The 24,958-nt window shown below is 69.9% G+C and overlaps 2 protein-coding genes across 6 annotated transcripts; both read right to left on the reverse strand.

Moving 5' to 3' along the window:
* Nucleotides 1–655: 655 nt before the first annotated feature.
* On the reverse strand, nucleotides 656–5,014 carry MFSD5 (major facilitator superfamily domain containing 5). 5 transcript variants are annotated; one of them, XM_062597272.1, is made up of 2 exons: nucleotides 4,951–5,014; nucleotides 656–2,559 (listed from the first exon to the last, which is right to left on the reverse strand). In XM_062597272.1, exon 2 carries the CDS (start codon nucleotides 2,506–2,508, stop codon nucleotides 1,150–1,152), a length of 1,359 nt encoding a protein of 452 aa, XP_062453256.1. In that variant the 5' UTR covers nucleotides 2,509–2,559; nucleotides 4,951–5,014; the 3' UTR covers nucleotides 656–1,149. The 5 variants fall into 5 exon arrangements, with proteins under 5 accessions (XP_062453256.1, XP_062453253.1, XP_062453254.1 ...); XM_062597269.1 differs by having other exon boundaries at nucleotides 656–2,793; nucleotides 4,951–5,011; XM_062597270.1 differs by lacking the exon at nucleotides 4,951–5,014 and adding an exon at nucleotides 3,840–3,982 and having other exon boundaries at nucleotides 656–2,793.
* A 2,453-nt stretch (nucleotides 5,015–7,467) lies between these two features.
* On the reverse strand, nucleotides 7,468–24,519 carry LOC134152050 (nuclear receptor subfamily 1 group D member 2-like). The gene is made up of 9 exons (XM_062597090.1): nucleotides 24,516–24,519; nucleotides 21,360–21,653; nucleotides 13,534–13,821; nucleotides 12,956–13,044; nucleotides 12,121–12,265; nucleotides 11,130–11,458; nucleotides 10,205–10,390; nucleotides 7,797–8,007; nucleotides 7,468–7,709 (listed from the first exon to the last, which is right to left on the reverse strand). Exons 1-9 carry the CDS (start codon nucleotides 24,517–24,519, stop codon nucleotides 7,513–7,515), a joined length of 1,743 nt encoding a protein of 580 aa, XP_062453074.1. The 3' UTR covers nucleotides 7,468–7,512.
* Between the last annotated feature and the right edge of the window lie 439 nt (nucleotides 24,520–24,958).

Below are 24,958 nucleotides of genomic sequence, written 5' to 3' on the forward strand. Positions count from 1 at the left end.
AGCGATCAGCACACAATGACATGCCAGTGTGTAACAATCCTTGTGCAATGGGGTGCAGGAGTACAGGCATCAGTGTGCAACGCAGTGCTGGTGCACAGGAAAGCGTAACAGGATGCCTGTGTGTGCAGATATCCTCGTGCAATAGGCTGTCCACGTGCACACAGATCCACTCACAGCAGAGCTGCCAGTGTGCGCAGGGATCCATGTCCAACAGGGCACGTGCGCGTGCACGGATCAGCACGCAGCGAGGCGCTGCTTTGCACACGGGTCCCCGTGCAGCAGGGCTGCCAGCACACATGGATCAGCGCAACAGAACCGCCGGCACGTGCACAAATCCTGCTGCAACACGGATACACGTGCACACAGGGACCAGTGCACACTCCTGCCTGCAGGCACAAGGTTCAGCGTGCACTGGGCCAACCTGTCTGCGCACAGGTCAGCGTGCAACAAGCTACTTGTAGAGAAAAAAGGAGAGAGACCACACAAGCGACACGCCAAGGAAGGTGTGAGGGGAAAGGCAGCAGCACCTCCCGAGCTTTGCAAAGCACCAGGGGGAGCGTGCGGGTCTCGAACCACCCGTCACCGAGTCTGCTTTCGGTTTTCTAAGCGTGCTGAAAAACAGCAGGCTCCCAAGAAATCAGGTGAGGGGAAGGGATCCGAGGAAACACTTTTATTTTCTTAAAAAAAAAAAAAACACCAGAGAGGGCTGCCGGGCTCAGTGCGCGGAGCAGCCAGGGGTAACGCATCCGGCGCCCGGCAGCGCCTCATCCCTGCGCTCGCCTCCGGCTATCCGAGGAGTCCAGCGCTGAGCAGCCGGCGTTTGCAGTACTTCACCCGCTGCGACAGCCTCCCCTGCCGCCTCGGGCGTTCGGCAGTTGCACAAGAGAAGACGCGAGGGAGGCAGCTGCGGTTGGGATGCTCTGGGAATCACCAGTCAGCCAGGGGTTCACTTGTGCTGTTGTCACGTGTGATGGTGTTTCTACAGCGAGCATCGACCGGTCACAGTCGCTTCGCCTCGCCAGGGCTCCACGGACCCTCTTCCACCTGCAGGGCAGGAGTCTCGGGGTCTGACATGCTGCAGGCAGCACTCGGTCCCCCAAACTCACAGGCAATCTCGCAAAGGCGCCGACTTTGCGGTCCAGCGGCTCGTCAGAGCTCGGGGGAAGACGGGTCCGTCTGTCCCTGCGGAGCGGGCACCCGGAGCTCTGCGTTGTTGCGGACGACAGTGAAGAGGCTGACGACAGCAAGCAGCGCCATCACCATCATCACGGAGCAGATGGTGAACATGTTCCTGGTGCCCGTCTTGTAGTCGCTGTCATGGAGGATGAGCATGCCGAGACAGGCCAGCAGGTTCAGGGGGATGCGGAACCAGTTCATCACCCCGACCTGGTCCTTCTCCGGAATCACCTTCCGCCGGAGGAAGCCCATGGCAGGGAAGTAGAGCCCACAGGAGAGCTCGATGAGCAGGAAAGCCAGGAAGGACTCAGAAGGGCTCTCTTGGCCAGGGTTGGTGGAGAAAGTGAGCATGAAGAGGGAGAAGAAAACCATAAGGACAGAGAGTGAGAGGATGTGGATGGGCTGGAGGTGGTACCTTTTGGAGATGGCAATTCGATAGAGAGAAGAGCCCACCATGCTCGCTGCCATGAAGCTGGAGAAGACAATGCCCAAGGGTGGGCCGTGAGGATCCAGCACAGGTGTCCACAAGAAGATGAAGATGTAGATGACACTCTCAAACAAAGCCTGGATGGTGCCCAGGAGCAGGACACGCCGGTCCGAGAGGAGGCACTTCAAGCCATCCATGCAGGTCTTGGAGAGCGCCCGCTTCTTCCCATAGTTCTCGTCCCAGTTTTTCATGGCAAAGATGCCCGTCAACATGAGGAGGGGGATGGAGACCATGAATGGGGCCACTGGGCCCAAGCCCAGCCACTCCGCAAAGAAGTTGGCTACTACCCCAGCCCCGACGGCAATGACATTGTTCCAGAAAGCAGCTCGCGAGAAGGTGGCGGGGATCCATTCCGCCGGGAAGTCGTAGCGTTCCACGTGCTCATGGACATACCATGCCTCAAAGGCGGAGAACAGCAGCGCTGTGGACAAGCCACCTAATATCCTCCCGACCACCAGGACAAAGTAATCCCAGGAGAGCTTGGTGAGGCAGCAGATGGAGTAGGTCAAAGAAAAGAGGATGCAGGATTTCTTCCGGCCCAGCCAGTCCACCAGGGACGTAGAGACCAGCCCGAAGAGGACGCTGGAGGCAAAGCCACACACGTAGATGATGGCAATCTGCCCCTCCAGGAAGCGGTAGTGCTGGTAGAGTTTGTAGAGGTAGGGGCCCTGCAGCCAGTCGGCGGCCAGAGCCAGGAAATACACCTGGTAGTAGTCCCGCTGGAACTGGAGGAAAGCTGGGTTGGTGCACGCGCTGCCGGTGAGCTTGGAGCGGCAGGCGGAGAACTCCAAGCCCAAGCACACGGCCAAGAGGACGGCGAAGGCGGCATAGGCGGTGAAGAGCATGGTGCCTCAGGGCGTCACGGGCATCTCCGGGAGGGGGCTACCGCGAAGCTCCTGAGAGGAAAGAAAACGCTGTGACATCCGGACGGGAGACGCACCGCGCCGCAGGGGCGGCCCCGAAGCAACCGCTCCGCTGCCCTGCCCGCGTGAGCCGGGACGCGGTGGCATCCCGGGGCCGTGCCTTCCTCAGCAGCCGGTTTTGAACCATCAGCCTGCAAAGCTCTCCGGACACGTCCATGAGGACACAAGCCGTAGGCAGGGCTGACTCCAGCGAGGAGATGGGAAGGGCTGTGGGAAATGAGAAGGGCTGAATTTAGCGGGGAGTCACAGGGCGGAGCAAAGCAGTTACAAAACTTGGTCTGAGAAGCAGGAAAAGCTCCGCAGGACACCGGTCTGTCGGGTCGCAGGCGAGTCTCCGTAAAGGCAGCGCCATCACTTAGAAACGGAGACGGTAAAGCCCGTCCCGCAGCGCCGCCGGGATCACTCGCAGCAGCCTCCTCGGCCCTCTCTCTGCTTCCCAGCAGCGACAGCCTGATCCGCAGAGGCTGCTGCCTTCTCTCCCTCCGTTTGGAAAGACAAACTCAACCTCCAGCCACGCCTCAACCCTCCTCCACCGCCGCCTCACACGAATTTCCGCCCCTCCGCCGGGAGGTGAAGCGACGGCGCGTGTCCGCGGCGCTCCCCGCAGCGACCTGCCGCCCCTCGGCCGCGGCTCATCCCGCAGCACCAGCCTGCTCCCCGCCGCGCCGCGAGCCCGCCGAGCCCTGGCCGAAGCGCTCCGGAGCGGGAACGAAGCAAGGGGCAGCGCAGAGGGTTTCAGACTCTTTGACATCCCTCTCCTGCGCCTTCCCAGAAAGCCAACGGGTTCAAGGCAAATTGCAAACAGAAAAGCTGTGTAACAGCAGGAAAAATAAAGTCACATCCTGTTTTCTTTAAGTCCCATGGGGACGGGATAGCCCTCAGGGTAAGAAAAAGCACGTGATACGCTGGGAGGACCGATGGCATCCAACGTCTGTCTGCCAGGGGCTCAGTTTCACTCCTACACCAAGCATTCGAGCAGAACTGCAAAAGCATCCTCCAAAAAATTACACTAAAATGTTCCAAAACCTCTGGTTTCCCAGTTCTGCTGTGACCTGCCTTGTCCCCTGCTCCTGTCCCTAGTCCTCGCTCCCAACCGGCCCCTCACATCCTCCTCGCGCTGCCTCGCAGCCGGATCTTTCCAGGTGACTTCAAAAAACAGATCAGTAAGTAAAGCGCGGGCGAGCGGGTCCCAGGGCAGGGCCGGGCGCGCGGCCAAGGCCGCCGTCTCGCCCCGCCACCCGGCCCCACCTCACCCAGGCGGCCTCGGCTCCCGGAGCAGCGCCGCGGGGTCCGGGCGCTCCCGCGGGCCGAATGGGCTCCCCGAGGCGCCGTCCCGCCGGAGCGGCCGCCCCGCTGGCCCCGGCCGGCGAGGGAGGAGGGCGAGGGCCGGTCCCCGCTGCCGGGAGAGGGGCGAAGGCCGCGGGCTGCCCCAGCTTCCCCCCCCCCCCCCAAAAGGCACCGCTGGTGTTTTTGTCCCCCGCCCCGTGTCCCTCTCCTGCCCCTGGCAGCCCCCTCCCCACCCCTGACCCAGAGGCTCCCCTGGCTCAGCCCCCCTGCCCGCCCTGGACCTATACATCCCCTCTGCGCTGATCTCGCAGCTCCTGCCCTATACGGCCTCCCCCCCACAGCTCCCCTCTCAGGGACCCCACGGCCCCCATAGGGCTCCTCTCCCAGCCCCAGGTCAGCACAGTCCCCCTGCCCCACAGGGCCCGTCCCAGTGACTCCCAGCCTCCAGCCCCACACAGCTCCAAAGGGCCTCTCTCAGTGAGCACACAGGCCAGCCCCACAGGGCCCCCTCAGTGTCCCCACAGCCCTGGCCCCACATGGCCCCAGAAGGCCCCCCCCCCAGTGTGTCTATAACCCCGGCCCCACACGCCCCCCACAGCGTCCCCATAGCCCCGGCCCCACACGGCCCCACAGTCCCCCTCAGTGTCCTCATAGCCCTGGCCCCACATGGCCCCAGAGGGCTACCCCAGTGACCCCACAGCCCTGGCCCCACACGGCCCCAGAGGGCTACCCCAGTGACCCCACAGCCTCGGCCCCACACGGCCCCAGAGGGCTACCCCAGTGTCCCCACAGCCCTGGCCCCACATGGCCCCAGAGGGCTACCCCAGTGACCCCACAGCCCTGGCCCCACATGGCCCCAGAGGGCTACCCAGTGTCCCCACAGCCCCGGCCCCACATGGCCCCACACGGCCCCCCCCCCAGCATCCCCATAGCGCTGGCCCCACACAGCCCCACAGGGCCCCCTCAGTGTCCTCATAGCCCCGGTCCCACACGGCCCCACAGCTCCCCCCCTCCCCGGTGACCCCACGACCCTCCGGAGCCCCCTGTCCCGCCCCACGGGGCCCCTCCCGGCCCCACCTGCCCCTCTGCGGGGGGAGAGGCCGCGCGCTCCGGGCGCCCCCGCGCACCCACTTCCGCTTCCGCGTCGCCCGGGCTGAAGCCGCCGCGGCCGCCGCCATCTTGGCAGGCGTCACGCGACGCGGGCCGGCGCTCGCCCTGCCCCCCCGGGGACCTTTCCCCTGTCCCTGACCTTTGCCCCCCCCCCAAAAAATGACGTCACCCCCCGAAAAATATCATCCCCCCTCCAAAGAAACAGATCCCCCTGGGGGGGGAGTGTGAAACCTCCCGTCACCGTGGCAACACACCCTCCAGTTGCCATGGCGACGGGGGGGCAGCCATGGGGAGCACAGGAAGGCCGAGAGGTGGCCGTGGGGCGGCTGTGGGGCCGTGGGAGAGCCGTGCAGCAGCCCCGGGGGCCGTGGGGCGGCTGTGGGGCCGTGGGAGAGCCGTGCAGCAGCCCCGGGGGCCGTGGGGCGGCTGTGGGGCCGTGGGAGAGCCGTGCAGCAGCCCCGGGGGCCGTGGGGCGGCTGTGGGGCCGTGGGAGAGCCATGCAGCAGCCCCAGGGGCCGTGGGGCGGCTGTGGGGCCGTGGGAGAGCCGTGCTGCAGCCCCGGGGGCCGTGGGGCCGTGGGAGAGCCATGCTGCAGCCATGGGGGCTGTGACATGGCTGTGGGGGCCATGGGGCAGCCGTGGGGGCCATGGGATGGCCGTGGGGCTGCCATGGGGCAGTCTCAGAGGCTGCGAAATGTCCCCAGGAGCCGTGGGGCAGCCGTGGGGGCCATGGGATGGCCGTGGGGCTGCCGTGGGGCAGTCACGGGGGCTGTGAAACAGCTGTGGGGACCGTGGGGCAGCCGTGGGGCAGTCACGGGGGCTGTGAAACGGCTGTGGGGACCGTGGGGCAGCGTGGGGGCCATGGGATGGCCGTGGGGCAGCTGTGGGGCAGCCATGGGGGCCGCGGGGTGGCCGTGGGGCGGCCGTGGGGCCTCCAGCGCAGCGCCAGCCCCCCGCCCCCCCCCCCCGGCTCCGCCTGCTTTTCGTTCAGTATTTCCTTTATTGCACTTCAAGATTAGACAAAAAATAAAACCCTCTGCAGCGCCCCAGCCCCAAAAGTGCAAAGTTTCACCCTCCCCCCCCACCCCCTGGCCCTGATATGTGTCCAAGGGGACCCGGACGCCTGGGCCCCTCAGCCAGCTCGGGGACCTCCCTGTTCCCAACCCCGGGGTGGGGGGGGAGCCCCAGTTGGTCCGAAAAGCCCCCAAACGGCCCAAATTGGCCTCAGAGCTGCGGCAGGCAGGGCAGGACGGAGGGGACGGGGGGGGGGATACGCGGCGGGGACGGGGTCACCGTCCTCGGGGTGCCGTCGTCACCGGGGTGCCGTCGCCCCTGGGGTGTCCCCAAGGACGCCGTGGGTCATCCCCGAGGCTGCAGGGCAGCACCATCATCCGGATGCCACTGTCCCCAGGGTGCCATCGTCATGGGGGGGGTGCCGTCGTTCCCAGGGTCCTCAGGGTGTCCCCAAGGCCGTGGACTGCCATCATCCCCCCCAGGGTGCCATCGTCATCGGGGTATCCCCAAGGCCACAGGGCGCCCCATTCCTGAGGGCATCCTTGTCCCTGGGGTGTCTCCAAGGCCACGGGGCGTCCCTGTTCCCAAGGCATCGCCATCCCTGGAGCGTCTCCAAGGCCGTGGGTTGCCTCGGTCCCTGGGGTGTCCCCGAGGCTGTGGGGCATCCCCATCCTTTGGGGTGTCCTCAAGCCGTGGGGTGTCCCCATCCCTGGAGTGTCTCTGAAGCCATGGAGTGTCCCTGTCCCTGGGGTGTCCCCATCTGTGGGGCGTCCCCGTTCCAAGGACATCCCCATCCCTGGAGCATCTCCAAGGCCTAGGGGGGCCCCCACGCTGGGGGTGTCCCCAAGGCCATGGGGTGTCCCCATCCCTGGAGCATCTCCAAGGCCGTGGGGCGTCTCCATCCCTTGGGTGCCTCCATCCTTGGGACATCCCCGTTCTTGGGGGGCGTCCCCATCCCTGGAGCATCTCCAAGGCCGTGGAGCATCTCCATCCCTGGGGTGCCTCCATCCTTGAGACGTCCCCGTTCCTGGGGGGGCGTACCCATCCCTGGAGCATCTCCAAGGCCGTGGGGTGTCTCCATCCCTTGGGTGCCTCCATCCTTGGTACGTCCCCGTTCTTGGGGGGCGTCCCCATCCCTGGAGCATCTCCAAGGCCGTGGGGCGTCTCCATCCCTTGGGTGCCTCCATCCTTGAGACGTCCCTGTTCCTGGGGGGGTGTCCCCATCCCTGGAGCATCTCCAAGGCCGTGGGGCGTCTCCATCCCTTGGGTGCCTCCATCCTTGAGACGTCCCCGTTCCTGGGGGGGCGTCCCCATCCCTGGAGCATCTCCAAGGCCGTGGGGCGTCTCCATCCCTTGGGTGCCTCCATCCTTGGGACGTCCCCGTTCCTGGGGGGCGTCCCCATCCCTGGAGCATCTCCAAGGCTGTGGGGCGTCCCCGGAGGCGCGCCGGTGCCGGGCTGGGGAGGGTGGGGTGTGTGTGGGGGGGGGACACCGCCGGGCTGCCGCTGGCGGGGGCTCAGGGCTCGATGGGGAAGGCGAGGAGCTTCTCGGCGTGCTGGCTGTTGAGGCTGCGCAGGTCGGGCAGGCGGAGCAGCAGGCGGGCGAAGAGCCCGGCGTCCTCGGGGCGCCGGCGGGCCAGCAGCGCCCGCAGCGCCCGCAGCAGCGTCTCCTGCAGCGCCTCCACCGCCTCGGCCGCCGCGATGCCCGCTCGCTCTGCGGGGCACGGGCGGGCGTCAGCGCCCCGCGCGGGACCCCCACCACCACCACCACCGCCGCCGCCGGCGCCGGCGCCCCGCTCACCCGCCGACAGCAGCACCACGGCCATGAAGAGCGCGAGCTCCTGCGCGTCGAGCGCCAGCGCCGCCAGCTTCTCGCTGAAGTCGAACATGGCGTCGAGGAGGGCGCCCATGCCCAGGGCCCGCAGGCTGCTCAGCGAGTAGGTGTCGCCGCTGAGGAAGGTGAGGGCCTTCTGCGCCGGGTGGAAGAGCGCCGCGAAGCGCACCATGAGCACCTGCGGGCAGAGCGGGCGGCCGCCGGGGCAGGGGCTGAGCGCTACGGCAGCGCCGGGCGCGGGCGCCTCTGCCCGCGCGTGTGCACCGGCGCACGGGCCGCTGCTCCCCGCCAGCAGCGCCACGCGCGGGGCGCCGCTGCGCACGCCCACGGGTGCACACGCACACGCGCAGCCCAGCAGCAGCGCCATGCACACGCGCGGGGCAGCGCTGCGCACGCCCACGGGTGCACACGCACACGCGCAGCCCAGCAGCAGCGCCATGCACACGCACGGGGCGCCGCTGCGCACGCCCACGGGTGCACACGCACACGCGCAGCCCAGCAGCAGCGCCATGCACACGCGCGGGGCGCCGCTGCGCACGCCCACGGGTGCACACGCACACGCGCAGCCCAGCAGCAGCGCCATGCACACGCGCAGGGCAGCGCTGCGCACGCCCACGGGTGCACACGCACACGCGCAGCCCAGCAGCAGCGCCATGCACACGCGCGGGGCGCCGCTGCGCACGCCCACGGGTGCACACGCACACGCGCAGCCCAGCAGCAGCGCCATGCACACGCACGGGGCGCCGCTGCGCACGCCCACGGGTGCACACGCACACGCGCAGCCCAGCAGCAGCGCCATGCACACGCGCAGGGCAGCGCTGCGCACGCCCACGGGTGCACACGCACACGCGCAGCCCAGCAGCAGCGCCATGCACACGCGCAGGGCAGCGCTGCGCACGCCCACGGGTGCACACGCACACGCGCAGCCCAGCAGCAGCGCCATGCACACGCGCAGGGCAGCGCTGCGCACGCCCACGGGTGCACACGCACACGCGCAGCCCAGCAGCAGCGCCATGCACACGCGCAGGGCAGCGCTGCGCACGCCCACGGGTGCACGCACACACACAGTCCAGCGCTGCGCACGCCCACGGGTGCACACGCACACACAGCCCAGCAGCAGTGCCCTGCACGCACGCAGGGCAGCGCTGTGCACGCCCACGTGTGCACGCACACACACAGCCCAGCAGCAGTGCCCTGCAAGCACGCAGGGCAGCGCTGCACACGCCCACGTGTGCACGCACACACACAGCCCAGCAGCAGTGCCCTGCACGCACGCAGGGCAGCGCTGCGCACGCCCACGTGTGCACGCACACTCACAGCCCAGCAACAGTGCCCTGCACGCACGCAGGGCAGCGCTGCGCACGCCCACGTGTGCACGCACACTCACAGCCCAGCAGCAGCGCCCTGCACGCACGCAGGGCAGCGCTGTGTACGCCCACGTGTGCACGCACACACACAGCCAAGCAGCAGCGCCCTGCACGCACGCAGGGCAGCGCTGTGCACGCCCACGTGTGCACGCACACACACAGCCCAGCAGCAGCGCCATGCACGCACGCAGGGCAGCGCTGTGCACGCCCACGGGTGCACACGCACACGGGCGCCCACCAGCAGCGCCCTGCACGCACGCAGGGCAGCGCTGTGCACGCCCACGTGTGCACGCACACACACAGCCCAGCAGCAGTGCTCTGCACGCACGCAGGGCAGCGCTGTGTATGCCCACGTGTGCACACACACACAGCCCAGCAGCAGTGCTCTGCACGCACGCAGGGCAGCGCTGTGCACGCCCACGTGTGCACGCACACACACAGCCCAGCAGCAGCGCCCTGCACGCACGCAGGGCAGCACTGTGCACGCCCACGTGTGCACGCACACACACAGCCCAGCAGCAGTGCCCTGCACGCACGCAGGGCAGCGCTGCACACGCCCACGTGTGCACGCACACACACAGCCCAGCAGCAGTGCCCTGCACGCACGCAGGGCAGCGCTGCACACGCCCACGTGTGCACGCACACACACAGCCCAGCAGCAGTGCCCTGCACGCACGCAGGGCAGCGCTGCACACGCCCACGTGTGCACGCACACACACAGCCCAGCAGCAGCGCCCTGCACGCACGCAGGGCAGCGCTGCACACGCCCACGTGTGCACGCACACACACAGCCCAGCAGCAGTGCCCTGCACGCACGCAGGGCAGCGCTGCACACGCCCACGTGTGCACGCACACACACAGCCCAGCAGCAGCGCCCTGCACGCACGCAGGGCAGCGCTGCACACGCCCACGTGTGCACGCAGAGCGGCGCCGCCCGCACACGGGCGCCCGCCCGCACACGCAGCCCCGCAGCGGCACGCGCGCGTGCCGGGAGCCGCCGGCGCTCACCTGGAAGGTGCCGGCCTTGAGCAGCAGCACCTGGTCGTGCTGGCCCAGCGCCTGGAAGCCGGGGATGCTCTTGGCGAACTCCACCACCTCGGTGACGGCGGGCGTGAAGCAGCGCGAGAAATCCTGCCAGGCCTGCTGCCGGCTGCCGCCCGCCCCGCACCACGGGCTGCGGTTCAGCGGGCAGGCCTGCGGCCCCCGTCAGCCCCGGCCCCGGACGCCTGGGCCCTTCCCCGTGGCAGCCCTCTCCAGCGGGGTTTTGTGTGTGGGGGGGGGACTCGGACCCCTGGGTGCCCACCCCAAGGGTTGGGGTAGCAGGAGGGCGTCCCGGACACCTGGGCCCCTGCCCGCGGCAGCCCTCTCCAGCGGGGTTTTGTGGGGGGGGGACTCGGACCCCTGGGTGCCCCCCCAAGGGCTGGGGTAGCGGGAGGGGGTCCCGGACGCCTGGGCCCTTCCCCGTGGCATCTCACCCCAGGGGGTTTTGTGGTGGGATTCGGACCCCTGGGTGCCCACCCCAAGGGCTGGGGTAGTGGGAGGGGGTCCCGGATGCCTGGGCCCCTCCGCATGGCAGCCCTCTCCAGGGGGTTTTGTGGGGGGAAGGAATCGGACCCCTGGGTGCCCACCCCAAGGGCTGGGTTAGCGGGAGGGGATCCCGGACGCCTGGGCCCCTCCCCATGGCAGCCCACTCCAGGAGATTTTGCCGGGTGTGTGTGTCTTGGACCCCTAGGTGCCCTCCCCACAGCAGCCCCCCCCCCCCCCGGGGGTCTTTTGGGCGTTCTTGGACCCCTTTGAATGCCCTCCCCAAAGGTTCGTGGGGGGGAGGGTCTCGGGCCCCTGGGTGCCCACCCCAAGGGGTTGTGTCAAGGGGGGGGGGAATCCTCTCAGCCGCCCCCCCCTTCCCCAGTGCCTTGGTTTCCCGGGTACTCACGATGCCGCGGGGGCCGGGGGGCCGCCAGGGGCAGGCGCGGGGGGGGCCGCAGGCGAACTCGCAGGGGGGGCAGCGCCCGGCGGGCGGCGGGCCGAAGCGGCGGGCGCCCTCGGGGGGCTCGTAGCCCCCCGCCGCCAGGGGCCCGCCGCCGAAGATGGCGCGGTAGGCGCGGGAGACGGCGCCGATGGCCTCCTCGGCGGCGCCGTCGGGGCTGGGGGGCGCCTCGGGGCCCGGCCCCCCCGGCCCCTCGCCCAGGCGCTGCAGGTAGCTCTGCATCTCGTCCAGCAGCCGCTGCTTCTCCCGCTTGGGGATGCGCCCGAAGCGCACGGCTGCGGGGGCACCGCGGCCCTCAGCATCGCGGCCCGGGGGGCACCGGGGTCTGCTGGGGGCACTGGGGTCTGCTGGGGGCACTGGGGTCTGCTGGGGGAACCGGAGTGCAGTGCGATGCTCTGGGATACGCTGGGAGCACTGGGATGCGCTGGGGTGCAATGGGAGCACTGGGGTGCAGTGCGATGCTCCGGGATACGCTGGGAGCACTGGGATGCGCTGGGGTGCAATGGGAGCACTGGGGTGCAGTGCGATGCTCCAGGATACGCTGGGAGCACTGGGATGCGCTGGGACACATTGAGATACGTTGGGAGCACTGGGGTGCAATGGGGTGCACTGGAAGCATTGGCATGTCCTGGAATGCACTGGGAGCATTGGGATGCCCTGGAATGCACTGGGATGCATTAGGAGACGGACACTTGGAGGAACTGGGATGCATTCGGATGCCCTGGAATGCACTGGGATGCATTGGGAGACAGACACTCGGAGGAACCGGGATGCACCGGGATGCATCGGGAGCACTGGCAGACGGACACCGGGTGCACTGGAATGCACGGAGAGCTGGAGGACACTGGGAGCCCTGGGACGTGCGGGGGGCCCTGGGAGGCGCGGATGGGGCACGGGGGGGGGGCAGGGGGCCCTGGGGCGCGCGGGGGGGGCTCACCGTCACGGGACATGCCCACGGCCAGGCACTTCTTGAAGCGGCAGTGCTGGCAGCGGTTGCGGTTCATGCGCACGATGAGGCAGTTCTCGTTCTTGACGCACATCTTGTAGCTGATGTTCTGCTGGATGCTGCGGCGGAAAAAGCCCTGGGGGGGGGTGGGGGGGGGCCACGGCGTCAGCCCTGCCACCCCTGCACCCCCGGGCACCCTTCGGTCCCAGGATCCCTCCCCCCCAAGACCCTCCCCAGGAACCTCAACCCCCACCCCGTCCCCTGGGATCCACCTGGACTCCCCATGGGGACCCCCCCCCAGTCCCCTGGGATCCCCCGTGACCCCCCTGGACTCCCCAGGACCCCATGGGACCTCCCTAGACCCCTGGGATCCCCTAGGACCCCTGTGACCCCCTCGACTCCCAGGGACCCCATGCGGACCCCCCAATCTCCTGGGATCCCCCAGGACCCCATGGGACCCCCCCAGGTCCCTGGCATCCCCCAGGACCCCCCAGGGCCCCCAGACCACCAGGGACCCCTCAGTCCTGTCCCCTCCCCACCAGATCCCTGGGAACCCCTGGGACTATTCAGGGACCCCCCCCCCCCGGACTCGCCAGGACGCCCTGCACCGCCGTGGGAGCGCTCAGGACCCCCCAGCCCCCCCGGACTCCCCAGGGCCCACCAGGACCCCCAGACCACCAGGGACCCCTCAGTCCTGTCCCTCCCCCCCAGGTCCCCAGAAACCCCTGGGACCATTCAGGGACCCCCACCCCGGACTTGCCAAGACACCCTGCACCGCCATGGGAGCGCTCAGGCCCCCCCGGCCCCCCGGGACCCCCCGGCCCACCTTGCAGCCCTCGCAGGCGTGGACGCCGTAGTGGAAGCCGGAGGCAATGTCCCCGCACACCTTGCACAGCAGCACCATCCCCCCCGTCTCTGGGGGGGGGGGACGGGGGGGCTCAGCACCCCCCTGACGCCATGGGGACCCCCTACAGCCCCCCCATACCTGCAAGAGACCCCTCTGCACTCCCAGGACCCCCCAAGGACCCTGCAGCCCCAAACACCCAGGGACACCCCCCCACACCCCTAGAGACCCCTCTGCACCCCTAGAGACCCCCCCCCCAGGCCCCTGGAACCCCTCTGCACCCCAGGAGTGCCCATGCATCCCCAGGGACCCCCTCATGCTCCCAGAGATCCCGTTGCCACCCCTCGAATCCCCTCTGCACCCCCCAGGCCCACCAAAGACCCCTTTGCACCCCCAGAACCCCCCCAGGGACCCCTCTGCACCCCAGAGACCCCCCAGAGCCCTCCCCAGGCCCCACACCCACCCCTCAGGACCCCCCATTCCCCATCCAAGAGACCCCCAGCACCCCTCCCCACCCAAAGGGGCAGAGGGCAGCCTGGACGCCTGGGTCCCCTCCTTACTGGCGAAGGTGCCGGCGAGGCCGTTGGGCTTGGGGGGGCCGGCACGGGGGGCGGCGGGGGGTGACTGGCCGGGTCCGGGGCAGCGGCCCCCCTCGGGGAACTGGAAGGCCACCTTGGGCGAGGGGGGAGCGGCGGGTGCCGGCGGGGGTACCCCTAGCTCGGTCAGCGTCAGCCCCTCCAGCGCGGGGGGCAGCGAGAGCGGCGGCGAGGGGGCCCCCGGGGCGCCGGGGGGGCTGCCCCGCGTGGGGCTGCTGCCCGCCGTGGAGCCCACGTAGAGGATCACACCACCTGCGGGGGGGGGGACATGCAGGGGGTCACCTGGGGCCCTTCAGGTGGGCATCGGGCCCAGGGTGCCCCTCACCGTGGCGTCAGGGCTACGGCACCCTCTCGCTCTGGTGTCGAGCCTGGGTGCCCATCACCACGGCGTCAGAGCCCAGGTGCCCCTCACCCTGGTATCAGGGCTGGGGCACACCTCCCCCCGGTGGTGAGCTCGGGTACCCTTCACCCTCGTGTCAGGCTGAGGGTGCCCCTCACCCTGGTGTCAGGGCTGCGGCACCCCTCATGCTACTGTTGATCCCGGGGGCCCCTCAGCCTGATATTGGACTGGGGGTGCCCCTCACTGTGGCATCAGGGCTCGGGCGCCCCTCACCCTGGCATGGGGGCAAGGGTGCCCCTCACCCTGGCATCAGGCCTGCGGCGCCCCCCACCCCCCACCCCCACCCCGGTGTCGGGCTGAGGGCGGCCCTCCCCGTGGCATCAGGGCTGCGGTGCCCCTCACCCCGCCGCCGAGCCGACCCCTCGCCGGGGCTTTCGGGGCAGCTGCGCCCATCCCCGCGGCGTCGGGGCTGGCAGCCGAGCGGCGCCCCTCACCCGGCCGCCGGGGCCACGTGCGGCGGGGCGCACGCGGGCCAGCGGCGCACGTGGGGCCGAAAGTAGGACACGACGCGGGGCCGCGCGGCGGCGGCGGCGGGCGGGTGTGGGGGGGGGGACGGGGGGGGGGAGCCGTGCCTGCGCCCACCCCTTCGCCCCCCCCCCACTGCCTCGGGAGTGGGGGGTCCCTCCTGCACCCCGTTTCGCTCAGGGCGGCCCGCAGTCCCCCCCAAACTGCCCCGCTGCCCCCCCCAAATTGCCCCCACTACACCCTAAACCGCCCTGCTGCACCCCCAAATTCCCCTGCTGCACCCCCAAATGCCTCACTGCACCCTGAAATGCCCCTGCTGCACCCTTACAGTCCCCACTACACCCCAAACTGCCCCACTGCACCCCAAAATCCCCTTGATGCACCCCAAAGTGCCTCAAGGCACCCCAAAATGCCCTTCCTGCACCCCAAAGTGCCCCCAGCGCAGCCCACATTGCCCCCCTCTGCACCGCCCCGGCACCCCGGTGCAAGCCCAAGCGCACGGCTCCCAGCTCCCTGCACCCATCCCGCTACGCCCTGTCTTTGCACCCCACCTGACACCCCTCCCTGCCCCACTGCACCCCCCAGGAGCCCCCCACCCGCCCGCGGCCCCCCGCTGCGCTGCAAGGAGGTCGCGGGCGCACGTGGCAGCGCCGAGCCGGTGAGCGGCAACGTGCTGGCGCGGGGCCCGTGGCCGGGGCACCCGACCGCCCACGCACGTGGCGGGCGCCCCGGGGCGGTGCTGGGGGGTGCAGTGGGGCAGAGTGTGTGGGGGGGGTGCAACGGGCAGGGGCTGCAATGGGGCAGAGCTGGGGGGTGCAACGTGGAGGGGTGCAATAGGGATGGGTGCAATGGGGCAGAGCTGGGGGGTGCAATGGGGCACAGTGAGGGGGGTGGGGGGTCGCTCCCCACGGAAGCAGCGAGCACCCCAGGGGCTGCAGCACGGGCCCAGGCATCCGGGATGGGGGGGGGGGTGGGGGGGCAAACCTGGGAGGCTCCGGGCTGGAGCTGGGTTGGGGTCTGGATCACTAAAATCGGGATCCTTTGGAGCCGCTTCGGGATGTGGGTCGGGCTCAAGACTCCCCCGGGGGGGGGGATGGCGGGGGGGGGGAGTGCGCAGGGTGCCCTGGCCTGACCCCCCCCCCACCGCCCCCCCCCGTGCCGCCACGGCCACCAGCGAATTGGGTCAATGTCACGGTGTTAGCGCAGAGGCGGCGCGAGCGGAGCCAGGCTGCGGGGGGGGGGGGGGCTGCTGCCTCCCTGGCTCGGAGCGTGCACACGCGTGTTCACACGCACGTGTGCATGCAGCGGTACGCTGCACAGAGCGCGCACACACACGTGTGCGTGTCTGCGGTCCAAAGCAGCCCGCGCACCCTGCTGCTCCTGTTTCCCGCCTATCCTCCCCAAACTCGCGTCTGGCAGCATGCGCACACGGGCAATACACTTGCACACGTGTGTGCAAACATACCCAGACACATCTGTACGTGCAAATATGTGTATGCACGTGCAAGCGCACATGTGCACATGTGCCTACATGCTTATGTGCTCATACATGCGTGCACACACACAATTGCATGTAGGCACGAACACGCACACACGCCTGCACGCCCCCAGGCTCAGGCGTGCATGCACACGGGCACACTCATGCTCGCACACTCACAGGCAGGCACACGCACGCGTCCACGTGTGCACGCTCACGAGCACGCGGCACACGACGGCCCGGGCTCCGGCCCAGCACGCGCCCCGTGCCACGCACACGCGTGTGCCACGGGGCCGCGGGAGCCGCGCGCCTGGCTGGGCGGCCTGCGGGGCAGCGCGCGCCATCGCGATGTCACCGGCGCGTCACCCACACACTGGCACACGCCACTGTGACGTCACTGGGATACTGCGTCATGCCACTGTGATGTCACAAAGATACCAGCGTTCCTCACTACATCATGCCACTGTGACATCACCGAGACCCCAAGTGCCACTGTGATGTCACAAAGATACCAGCGTTCCTCACCACATCATGCCACTGTGACATCACCGAGAGCCCAAGTGCCACTGTGATGTCACCAAGACCCTTACGCTCACCACTGTGATGTCACCAGTACCCTGACACAGGCCACCACGATGTCAATAAGACCCCGACACTCGCTAGCGTGACATCAGCAAGACCCCAACACTCGCCACCATGACGTCACCGGGCCACCAGCCCGGTGGCACCGCGCAGCCCCCGCGAGCCCCCGCCACGTCCCCGCCGCGGGACGCCGAGCCCCCGTCAGCCCAAGGACCGGGGAGCCGCTGGCACGGAGCCGGGCACTACGCAGCCCCACGTCACATCAGGAAAACTCGGGGACAACAGGCAGCACCGGGGCTGTGCCGGCACTGGGGACCCTGCATCACCCACAGCCCAGCCCCACGGCAAGACTGGGGTCGGGGCGCAGGGCCCGCAACAAGAGGTGTCCCCACAATTCAACCAGGCGCACGGGGGATTCGGGGAAACCCCCGGTCCCGGGATCACACACGCACGACGCAGCCCCGCACACACGTGCGCTCACGCACATACGGCGTGTGCCCGAAACACGCACGAGTGCCCGCCGCACCCAGTGGGCACCGACTCAGAGACACCGCCGCGCACGGACACCGTCACGCCGGGCACGGGCACCACTGTCTGCCCCCACCCGCACACCCACCACACTGGGTGCCGGCAGCGTGTGGGGTGCCCAGCAGTAGCGCGAGGTGCCTGGGCGTCCCCGGGGCTGCCAGGGACTCCCAGGGAAGCAGAGCACTGGGTGCTCAGGGTGCTGTGGGTGCAGGACGTCCTGGGGGCAGAAGGTTCCTGGGGTGCTCAATGGTGCAGGGCGCAAGGATGCCCAGGATGCTGAGCATGCAGGATTCCCTGGATGCTGGCGTTCCTGGGGTGCAGAGTGCTGGGGACGTGCAGGGCGCGGGATGCCAAACTCCCACGGTGCAGGATGCCTGCGGTGCCCGAGGGTGCGTGACGCTGGGGGTTCCCAGCATGCCGGGATTCTGGTCCGGGGGGTCCCCAGGGTGCAGGATACACACAACTCCCAGAGAGTCTGCGGGTGCAGGGGATCCCTGTGGTGCAGCATCTCGTGGTGCCTGACGGTGCTGGCATAGGGGTCTCGGGGTGCCTGATATTCCCGGTGCAAGTAGTTCCAGAGTGCAAGGGGTGCAGGTCACCCAGTGTTGTCAGGGGTGCTGGTGCCTGGTGCAGGAGGTCCCCAGGGTGCAGGGGGTCCTGGGATGCAGGGATTCCTAGGGCCCCCAGTGCAGGGAGCCCAGGGGTGCAGGGATCCTGGGTGTCTGGCGTGCAGGGGGTCACAGGGTGCAGGGATGAAGGGCACCCTCAGTGCAGGGGGACCCCAAGGTGCAGGGAAGCCCAGTGTCTCCCCGGTGCAGGGGGTCCTGAGCCGCAGGGATGCGGAGCACCCCCAGGGCAGGGAGCACGGGGTGCAAGGATGCATGATGCAGGGGGTCTGGGCTGCAGAGGGTCCCAGGACACAGGGATGCTGGGTGTCCTCGGTGAAAGGGGTCCTGGGGTGCCAGGGGTCTCAGGGTGCATGGGCTCTGCGATGCAGTGATGGCAGATGTCCCAGATCCAGGGGGTCCCCAGTGCAGGGGGTTCTAGGGTGCAGGGATGCCCGGTATTCCCAGTGCAAGGAGGACTGGGGTACAGGGATGCCAGGTGTCCCTGGTGCACAGGGTCCTGGGGATCCTAGGGTGCAGGGATGCAGGGATGCCCGGTCTTCCCAGTGCAGGGGGTACCAGGAAGCAGGGAAGCCCGGTCTTCCCAGTGCAGGAGGTCCTGGCATGCAGGAAAGCCCGGTCTTCCCGGTGCAGGGGGTCCTGGGGTGCAGGGATGCCCAGTGTTCCCAGTGCAGGGGGTCCCAGGGTGCAGGGATGCAGGGAAGCCTGGTCTTCCCCAGTGCAAGGGGTCCTGGGATGCAGGGAAACCCGGTCTTCCCAGTGCAAGGGGTCCCGGGATGCAGGGGAGCAGGGATGCCCAGTGTTCCCAGTGCAAGAGGTCCTGGGATGCAGGGAAGCAGGGAAGCCCGGTCTTCCCATTGCACAGGGTCCCGGGGTGCAGGGATGCCCGGTGTCCCCGGGATGCAGGGGCTCCCAGGATGCAGGGATGCAGGGATGCCCGGTGTTCCCGGGATGCAGGGGCTCCCGGGATGCAGGGATGCCCGGTGTTCCCGGTGCAGGCATGCAGGGAGTCCCGGTGTCCCCGGCGCAGAGGGTCCCGGGGTGCAGGCATGCAGGGAGTCCCGGTGTTCCCGGCGCAGGGGGTCCCGGGATGCAGGGTGCACGGGGTCCCGGGGTGCAGGGAGTCCCAGTGTCCCCGGTGCCGGGGATCCGCGGTTGCAAAGACGCCGCGGCGGTGGTGCAGCCGGGGCCGGGGCCGGGGCCGTGCCTTACCCGCGCTGCTCTCCATGCTGGCCGGGCCGGGGCGGGCGGTGCGGCGGCGCGGGGCCGGGCCGGGCGGCGGCGCGGCGGGGCCGGGCCGGGGCCGGGGCCGGGACCGGGGCCGGGGCCGGGGCCGGGGCCGGCGGCGGGGCCGGGGCGCGCGGGGGCGGCGGCGGCTCGCGCTGGCATCGCCGCGGCCCCGCTCATGCGGCGCCCGCACGTGACCGCCCGCGCTGCCCCACTGACACACATTCGCGCGCGGGCACGTGCCGGGCGGCGCCGCGCCGCCTGCACTGCGGGATCGGCGCCGCTCGGGCTCCTTCGGCACCGCTCGGCGCCGCTCGGGCTCCTTCGGCGCCGCTCGGCCGCGTTCGGCTCGGCGCCGCTCGGTTCCCTTCGGCGCCGCTCGGTTCCCTTCGGCGCCGCTCGGTTCCCTTCGGCGCCGCTCGGGTCGCTTCGGCCCGGCGCCGCTCGGCAGCGATGCGCGGCTGCAAGGCTGCAAGGCTCGGCTCGGCTCGGCTCGGCTCGGCAATGCACAGCTGCAAAGCTCTGCTCAGTTCGGCAATGCATGGCTGCAACGCACGGCTGCAAGGCACAGCTTGGCTCAGCTCAGCTCGCCTCAGCCTAGCATGGCTTGGCAATGCACAGCTGCAAGACACGGCTCGGCTGGGCTGCAAAGCTCAGCTTGGTTCAGCTGAGCGCAGCTGTAAGGCGATGCGCGGCTGCAAGGCAACAGCTCGGCGTGGCACAGCACAGCTCGGTGGCAAGGCACGGCTCGGCAGGGCAAGGCACTGTGCATGTGCATGCTGTGGGCATGCCTGGCCACAAGGCACAGCAAAACCAGCCACAGGGAGCAGAGCAGCGTGGCGACGCGCAGCAGTGTCTGGCACGACTCGGCTTGGCAAAGCGCAGCTGCAGTGTTCAGCAGAGCAGGACTTGGCCTGGCACAGGCTGGCAATGCATGGCACAGCTCGGCATAGCTCACCGTACTACTGGCTGCAGTGCAAAGTGTGGCGTGGCACAGGCTGGCGTGTGCAATGCACGGCTGCAGCACCCAGTACTGCCTGTCTCACCGCTGCAATGCATGGCTGCAATGCCCACCACTGCCCGGTGCAGCACTGCAATGCACGGCTGCAGTGCCCAGCACTGCCTGTCTCACTGCTGCAATGCACGGCTGCAGCACCCAGCACTGCCCAGCGCAGCACTGCAATGCACGGCTGCAGTGCCCAGCACTGCCTGTCTCACTGCTGCAATGCACGGCTGCAGCACCCAGCACTGCCCGGCGCAGCACTGCAATGCACGGCTGCAGTGCCCAGCACTGCCTGTCTCACTGCTGCAATGCACGGCTGCAGCACCCAGCACTGCCCAGCGCAGCACTGCAATGCACGGCTGCAGTGCCCAGCACTGCCTGTCTCACTGCTGCAATGCACGGCTGTAGCACCCAGCACTGCCTGTCTTGGTGCTGCAGTACCCAGCACTGCCCTGCACTGCACGGCTGCAGCACCCAGCACTGCCCATCTCGGTGCTGCAGCCCGCAGCTGCGATGCACAACATTGCATGGCTTGGCGCAGTCCCGGGGGGGTTGGGGGGCTTGCACCCCCTGGCACGGTGCGCATGTCCCTGCACAGCCCGTGTGGCCCTGTCCCCACTGTGGCCCCTGCGCAGAGCCCCTGGTCCGTTGCGCATGGGCCCGGCGCGGGCAGCCCTCCACGGGCGCGTGGGAGCCGGCCCCCCCCCCCCCCCCCCGCGGCGGGCGCTAAGCCGGCACGCTTGCGCGGGGATTAGCGCCAGGGAGGCATGTGCGGGGGGGGGGGCTCGGCGTGACTTCCCGGCAGCACGTGGCCCCGCGCCGCACGAGAGCAGCGGGGGGGGGGTTGGGGGGTGGCACCATCCCTCCCCCCCCCCCCGTGCACGGCTGCATGCTGCCACGTGCAAGGAAGCCACACGGCCCGCGGAAACGCCGGCCGGGACCCCCGCCCCCCCCCCCCGCCGCCCCTGGGGCACCAGGAGAGCCCCGTCCTCCCTCCCTTTGCCCTGCAATAGCCCCAGCCCTGAGCAAATGCCCCGACCCCTGTGCAAATGCCCCAGCCCTGAGCAAATGCCCCAGCCCTGAGCAGAAGCCCCCGACCCCTGTGCAATTGCCCCGACCCCTATGCAATTGCCCCAACCCCTGTGCAAATGCCCTGACCCCTGTGCAAATGCCCCAGCCCTGAGCAGAAGCCCAGACCCCTGTGCAATTGCCCCGACCCCTGTGCAAATGCCCCAGCCCTGAGCAGAAGCCCCTGACCCCTATGCAATTGCCCCAACCCCTGTGCAATTGCCCCGACCCCTGTGCAAATGCCCCAGCCCTTTGCAAATGCCCCAGCCCTGAGCAGAAGCCCCCAACCCCTGTGCAATCCCCACCTCATGCAGCCCCCCCTCACGCTTGCCCCCTCCCCCTCCGTGGGGCAGGCGCCCCGGCCCTGCTGCCGCTTCCCTTTCCCTGAGCCCCCCCTGACCCCCCCAGACTCACCGGGCCCTGGCGGCGCTGCTGAGGGGGGCACAGCTCTGCCCCCCTCCTCACTTGGTGCCCAGCTCCTGGCGACAGGCGGGGCATGGAGAGGGGGGGCAGCCGCGGGGGCGCCAGGGGGGGCGGCAGGGTGGGGGGCAGCAGGGTAGGGGGACGCATGCGGGGCAGCAGGGTGGGGGGCAGCAGCAGGGGGGGTTGCAGGGTGGGGGGGCGCATGGGGGGCAGCAGGGGGGGTGGCAGGGTGGGGGGCAGCAGAGTGGGAGGGTACAAGGGGGGTGGCAGGAGGGGTGGCAGCAGCTGGGGGGGTGGCAAGGTGGAGGGCAGCAGGGTGGGGGGGTGCAAGAGGGGTGGCAGGGTGGGGGGCAGCAGCTAGGGAGGTGGCAGCAGGGTGGGGGACACCAGAGGGGGCAGCAGGGAGGGTGGCAGCAGGGTGGGGGGCAGGGTGGGAGGCAGCAGGGAGGGTGGCAGGGTGGGGGGGAACAGTGGGGGGGGCAGCAGGCTGGGGGAGCCCAGGGCAGGGGGCAGCGGGCGGCAGGGCAGGCCATGGGGCGGAGGGGGCCGGGGGGCCGCGGGCCGGGCCAGACCAGCCCCATGGCGGAGCCGCCCCCCCAGCTCCCCCCCCTCCCCGCCGCCCGGGCGTATTTATAGCCCCTAAAGCCGCTATAGGATATGTTATAGCCGCGGGGCACGTGGGGGCGGGGGCAGGGCCAGCGCCGCGGCCCCCCCCGGCCCCCCCCAGGCCTGACCCCCCCCCCGGCGCTGACACCCCACGCTGCGGGGGGGGGTGGTGATGCTGCAGGGGGTCCCCATGGTGGGGGGATGGGTCTTGGCACCCTGGGGTGCCCCGGCACGGCGAGACCCGTTCGCAGGTGGTTTCGCAGGTGGGTGTGCATACAGGTGCACGCGGGTGTGCATGGGCGTGAGCGCGTGCCTCAGTGTGAGCGTGCATCCAAGCGTCAATGCAAATGTGAGCATGAGTGTGAGTGCAGGCGTGAGTATGAGCATGAGTGCGTGCACGCTGCTGTGTGCGGGGCAGCGTGTGGGGTGCACATGTGTGTGTACAGCAGCACTTGCAAGGTGTGCAAGTGAGCGTGTGCCGGCGTGTGCTGGTGTGTTGCCGTGCACCAGGGGCTGTGCGTGCCGGAGCAGCACGCGCATGTGCAAGGCGGCCCGAGAGAGCGGGCCAGCGAGGCGTGCGAGGCTCCGCGTGTGCGCGCGGGCGGCGCGGGCAGGGGACCCGTCCCCGTGGCCGTGTGCACCCGCGCGTGCCCCCCCCACCCCGTGCGCCTTTGCACCCCCACGAGCGCCCACGCCCGAGCGCGTGCACCCCGCCACGCGCGGCCCTGCAGCCCGGACGCCGGGGCCCTGCGCCTCGGTTTCCCCATCGCTGCCAGGCAGCGCAGCGGGGTGGGGGGTCCCCGACACCGGGCCGGACGCCTGGGCCCCCTGGGGGGGGGCGCGTGCCTCAGTTTCCCCCCAGCGGAGCCCCCCGCGGCCTCACGCTGGCAGCCGAGGAGGAGGAGCGGGAGGAGGAGGAGGAGGAGGGAGGCAGGCCCGGGCTTGCGGGCGGCGGGGAGCGGCGGGAAGGGGCGCCCGGAGCCGATTCGGTCATGGAAAAAGGTTTGGGTGGAAACGCCTCGGCCCGGCGCGCGCCGCCTCAATGGGGGCTTTGTTCGGCGCGGCGGCGCGAGGGGCCCCGGCGGGCGCCGGCGCCCCCCCCTCGCCCCCCGCCGCGCCTCCGCTTCCCCCCTGCCCCCTGCACGCAGCTGGGGCAGGGCGCCCCCCCCCCTCCCCCGACCACCCCCCCCCTCCCGGCGTGTGTGCCAGGCCGTGGCACGGGCGGGCGAAGCCGTGCAAAACTGTGCAACGTCGTGCGGTGCCGGGCAAAGCTGCGCTGTGCCGTGCAAAGCTGTGCAGCGTTGTGCAAAGCTGTGCAGCGTTGTGCAAGGCTGTGCAGCATTGTGCAACGCTGTGCAATGCCAGGCGATGCTGTGCAACGCTGCGCCGTGCCGTGCCGTGCAATGCCGGGTGATGTCATGCCATGCCAGGCGACACTGTGCAACGCTGTGCTGTGCCATGCCATGCAATGCCAGGGCAATGCTGTGCAATTCTGCGCCGTGCCGTGCCGTGCAACACCAGGCGATGCCGTGCAACACTGCGCCATGCCGTGCCATGCAATGCCAGGCGATGCCGTGCCATGCTGCACCATGCCGTGCCATGCAATGCCTGGCAATGCCGTGCAATGCCGTGCCGTGCCATGCAATGCCAGGTGATGCCATGCAATGCTGCACCGTGCCATGCCGTGCAATGCCAGGCGATGCCGTGCAACACTGCGCCATGCCATGCCGTGCAATGCCAGGCGATGCCGTGCAATGCTGTGCCATGCCGTGCAATGCCAGGCGATGCCGTGCAATGCCGTGCCATGCCATGCAATGCCAGGTGATGCCGTGCAATGCTGCACCGTGCCATGCCGTGCAATGCCAGGCGATGCCGTGCAATGCTGTGCCATGCCGTGCAATGCCAGGCGATGCCGTGCAATGCCGTGCCATGCCATGCAATGCCAGGTGATGCCGTGCAATGCTGCACCGTGCCATGCCGTGCAATGCCAGGCGATGCCGTGCAATGCTGCGCCGTGCCGTGCAATGCCAGGCGATGCCGTGCGACGCCGTGCGACGCCGTGTCGTTGCAGCAGCAGCCACGCGATGCCGTGCGATGCAAAGCGTGCGGCTCCCCGAGACGGGAACCTCTCCCTCCCCCCAACGGCCACGGAGTAACGAGCTCAGATTTAATTACTGTCACTGATTAGCACGAGGGGGAGGGCCCCTGCCAGGAACCCGCCGCGGTTTCCCCCCCTTCCCCTGCCAGCTTCCTCCGCAGGGTGCCCGCGAGGCTGCTCGGCGGCGCAGCAGCACCCGTGCACGGCGGCGGCGCGGGTGCACCGGGGCCGGCGGGCGCGGGGGGGGGGGTCCGGGGGCAGGCGAGCCGGGCCAGCGGGCGAGCAGGAATGTGGCCCGGCGGGTCGCGGCGCGCCCGGCGCTGCCGGCCCCAGGGGGCCGCGGCCGTGTCCTGTCCCCCTCACACCCATCCACCCAGTGGGGTGACAGCAGGGACCGTCCCCCTCCCCCCCCCCGGAGCCCTTGCACGCTCATGCACACTCACGCATGGCACTGCAGACTCGTGCATGCTCACACGCGCTCGTGCGTGCTCAGGCGCGCTCCTGCACGCTTGCGCGCTCTTGTGCACGCTCATACGCACACACACACTTAGCACCCTGCAGCCCCCTTCCAGGCCCCCCGGGACAGCAGAGCCCCCCAAGCCCCCGGGCGCCCTGCGGGGGCCAGGAGGGTCCCTGCTCCCTCCCCCCACCCCCGGCCCCAGGCGGGGCCTGGGCTGAGCCCGGGCAGCTCGTGACACCCGTGGCCGGCGGTGCCCTGCGGTTTCCTGCCTGGCTGGTTATTTTGGGAAGGCGGGAGAGGCCCGGCCAGACGGAAAAGCTGACGGAGCCGCGGGCGGGGGGAGGGGGGGGGAGGCGCCGGCGTCCCCCACGCGCGGGAGGGACCCAGGCGTCCGGGAGGGATCGCGTCATCGCGGTCCCGGCTGGG

Source organism: Rhea pennata, chromosome 29 (genome assembly GCF_028389875.1).
Source record: "Rhea pennata isolate bPtePen1 chromosome 29, bPtePen1.pri, whole genome shotgun sequence".
Taxonomy (NCBI): domain Eukaryota; kingdom Metazoa; phylum Chordata; class Aves; order Rheiformes; family Rheidae; genus Rhea; species Rhea pennata.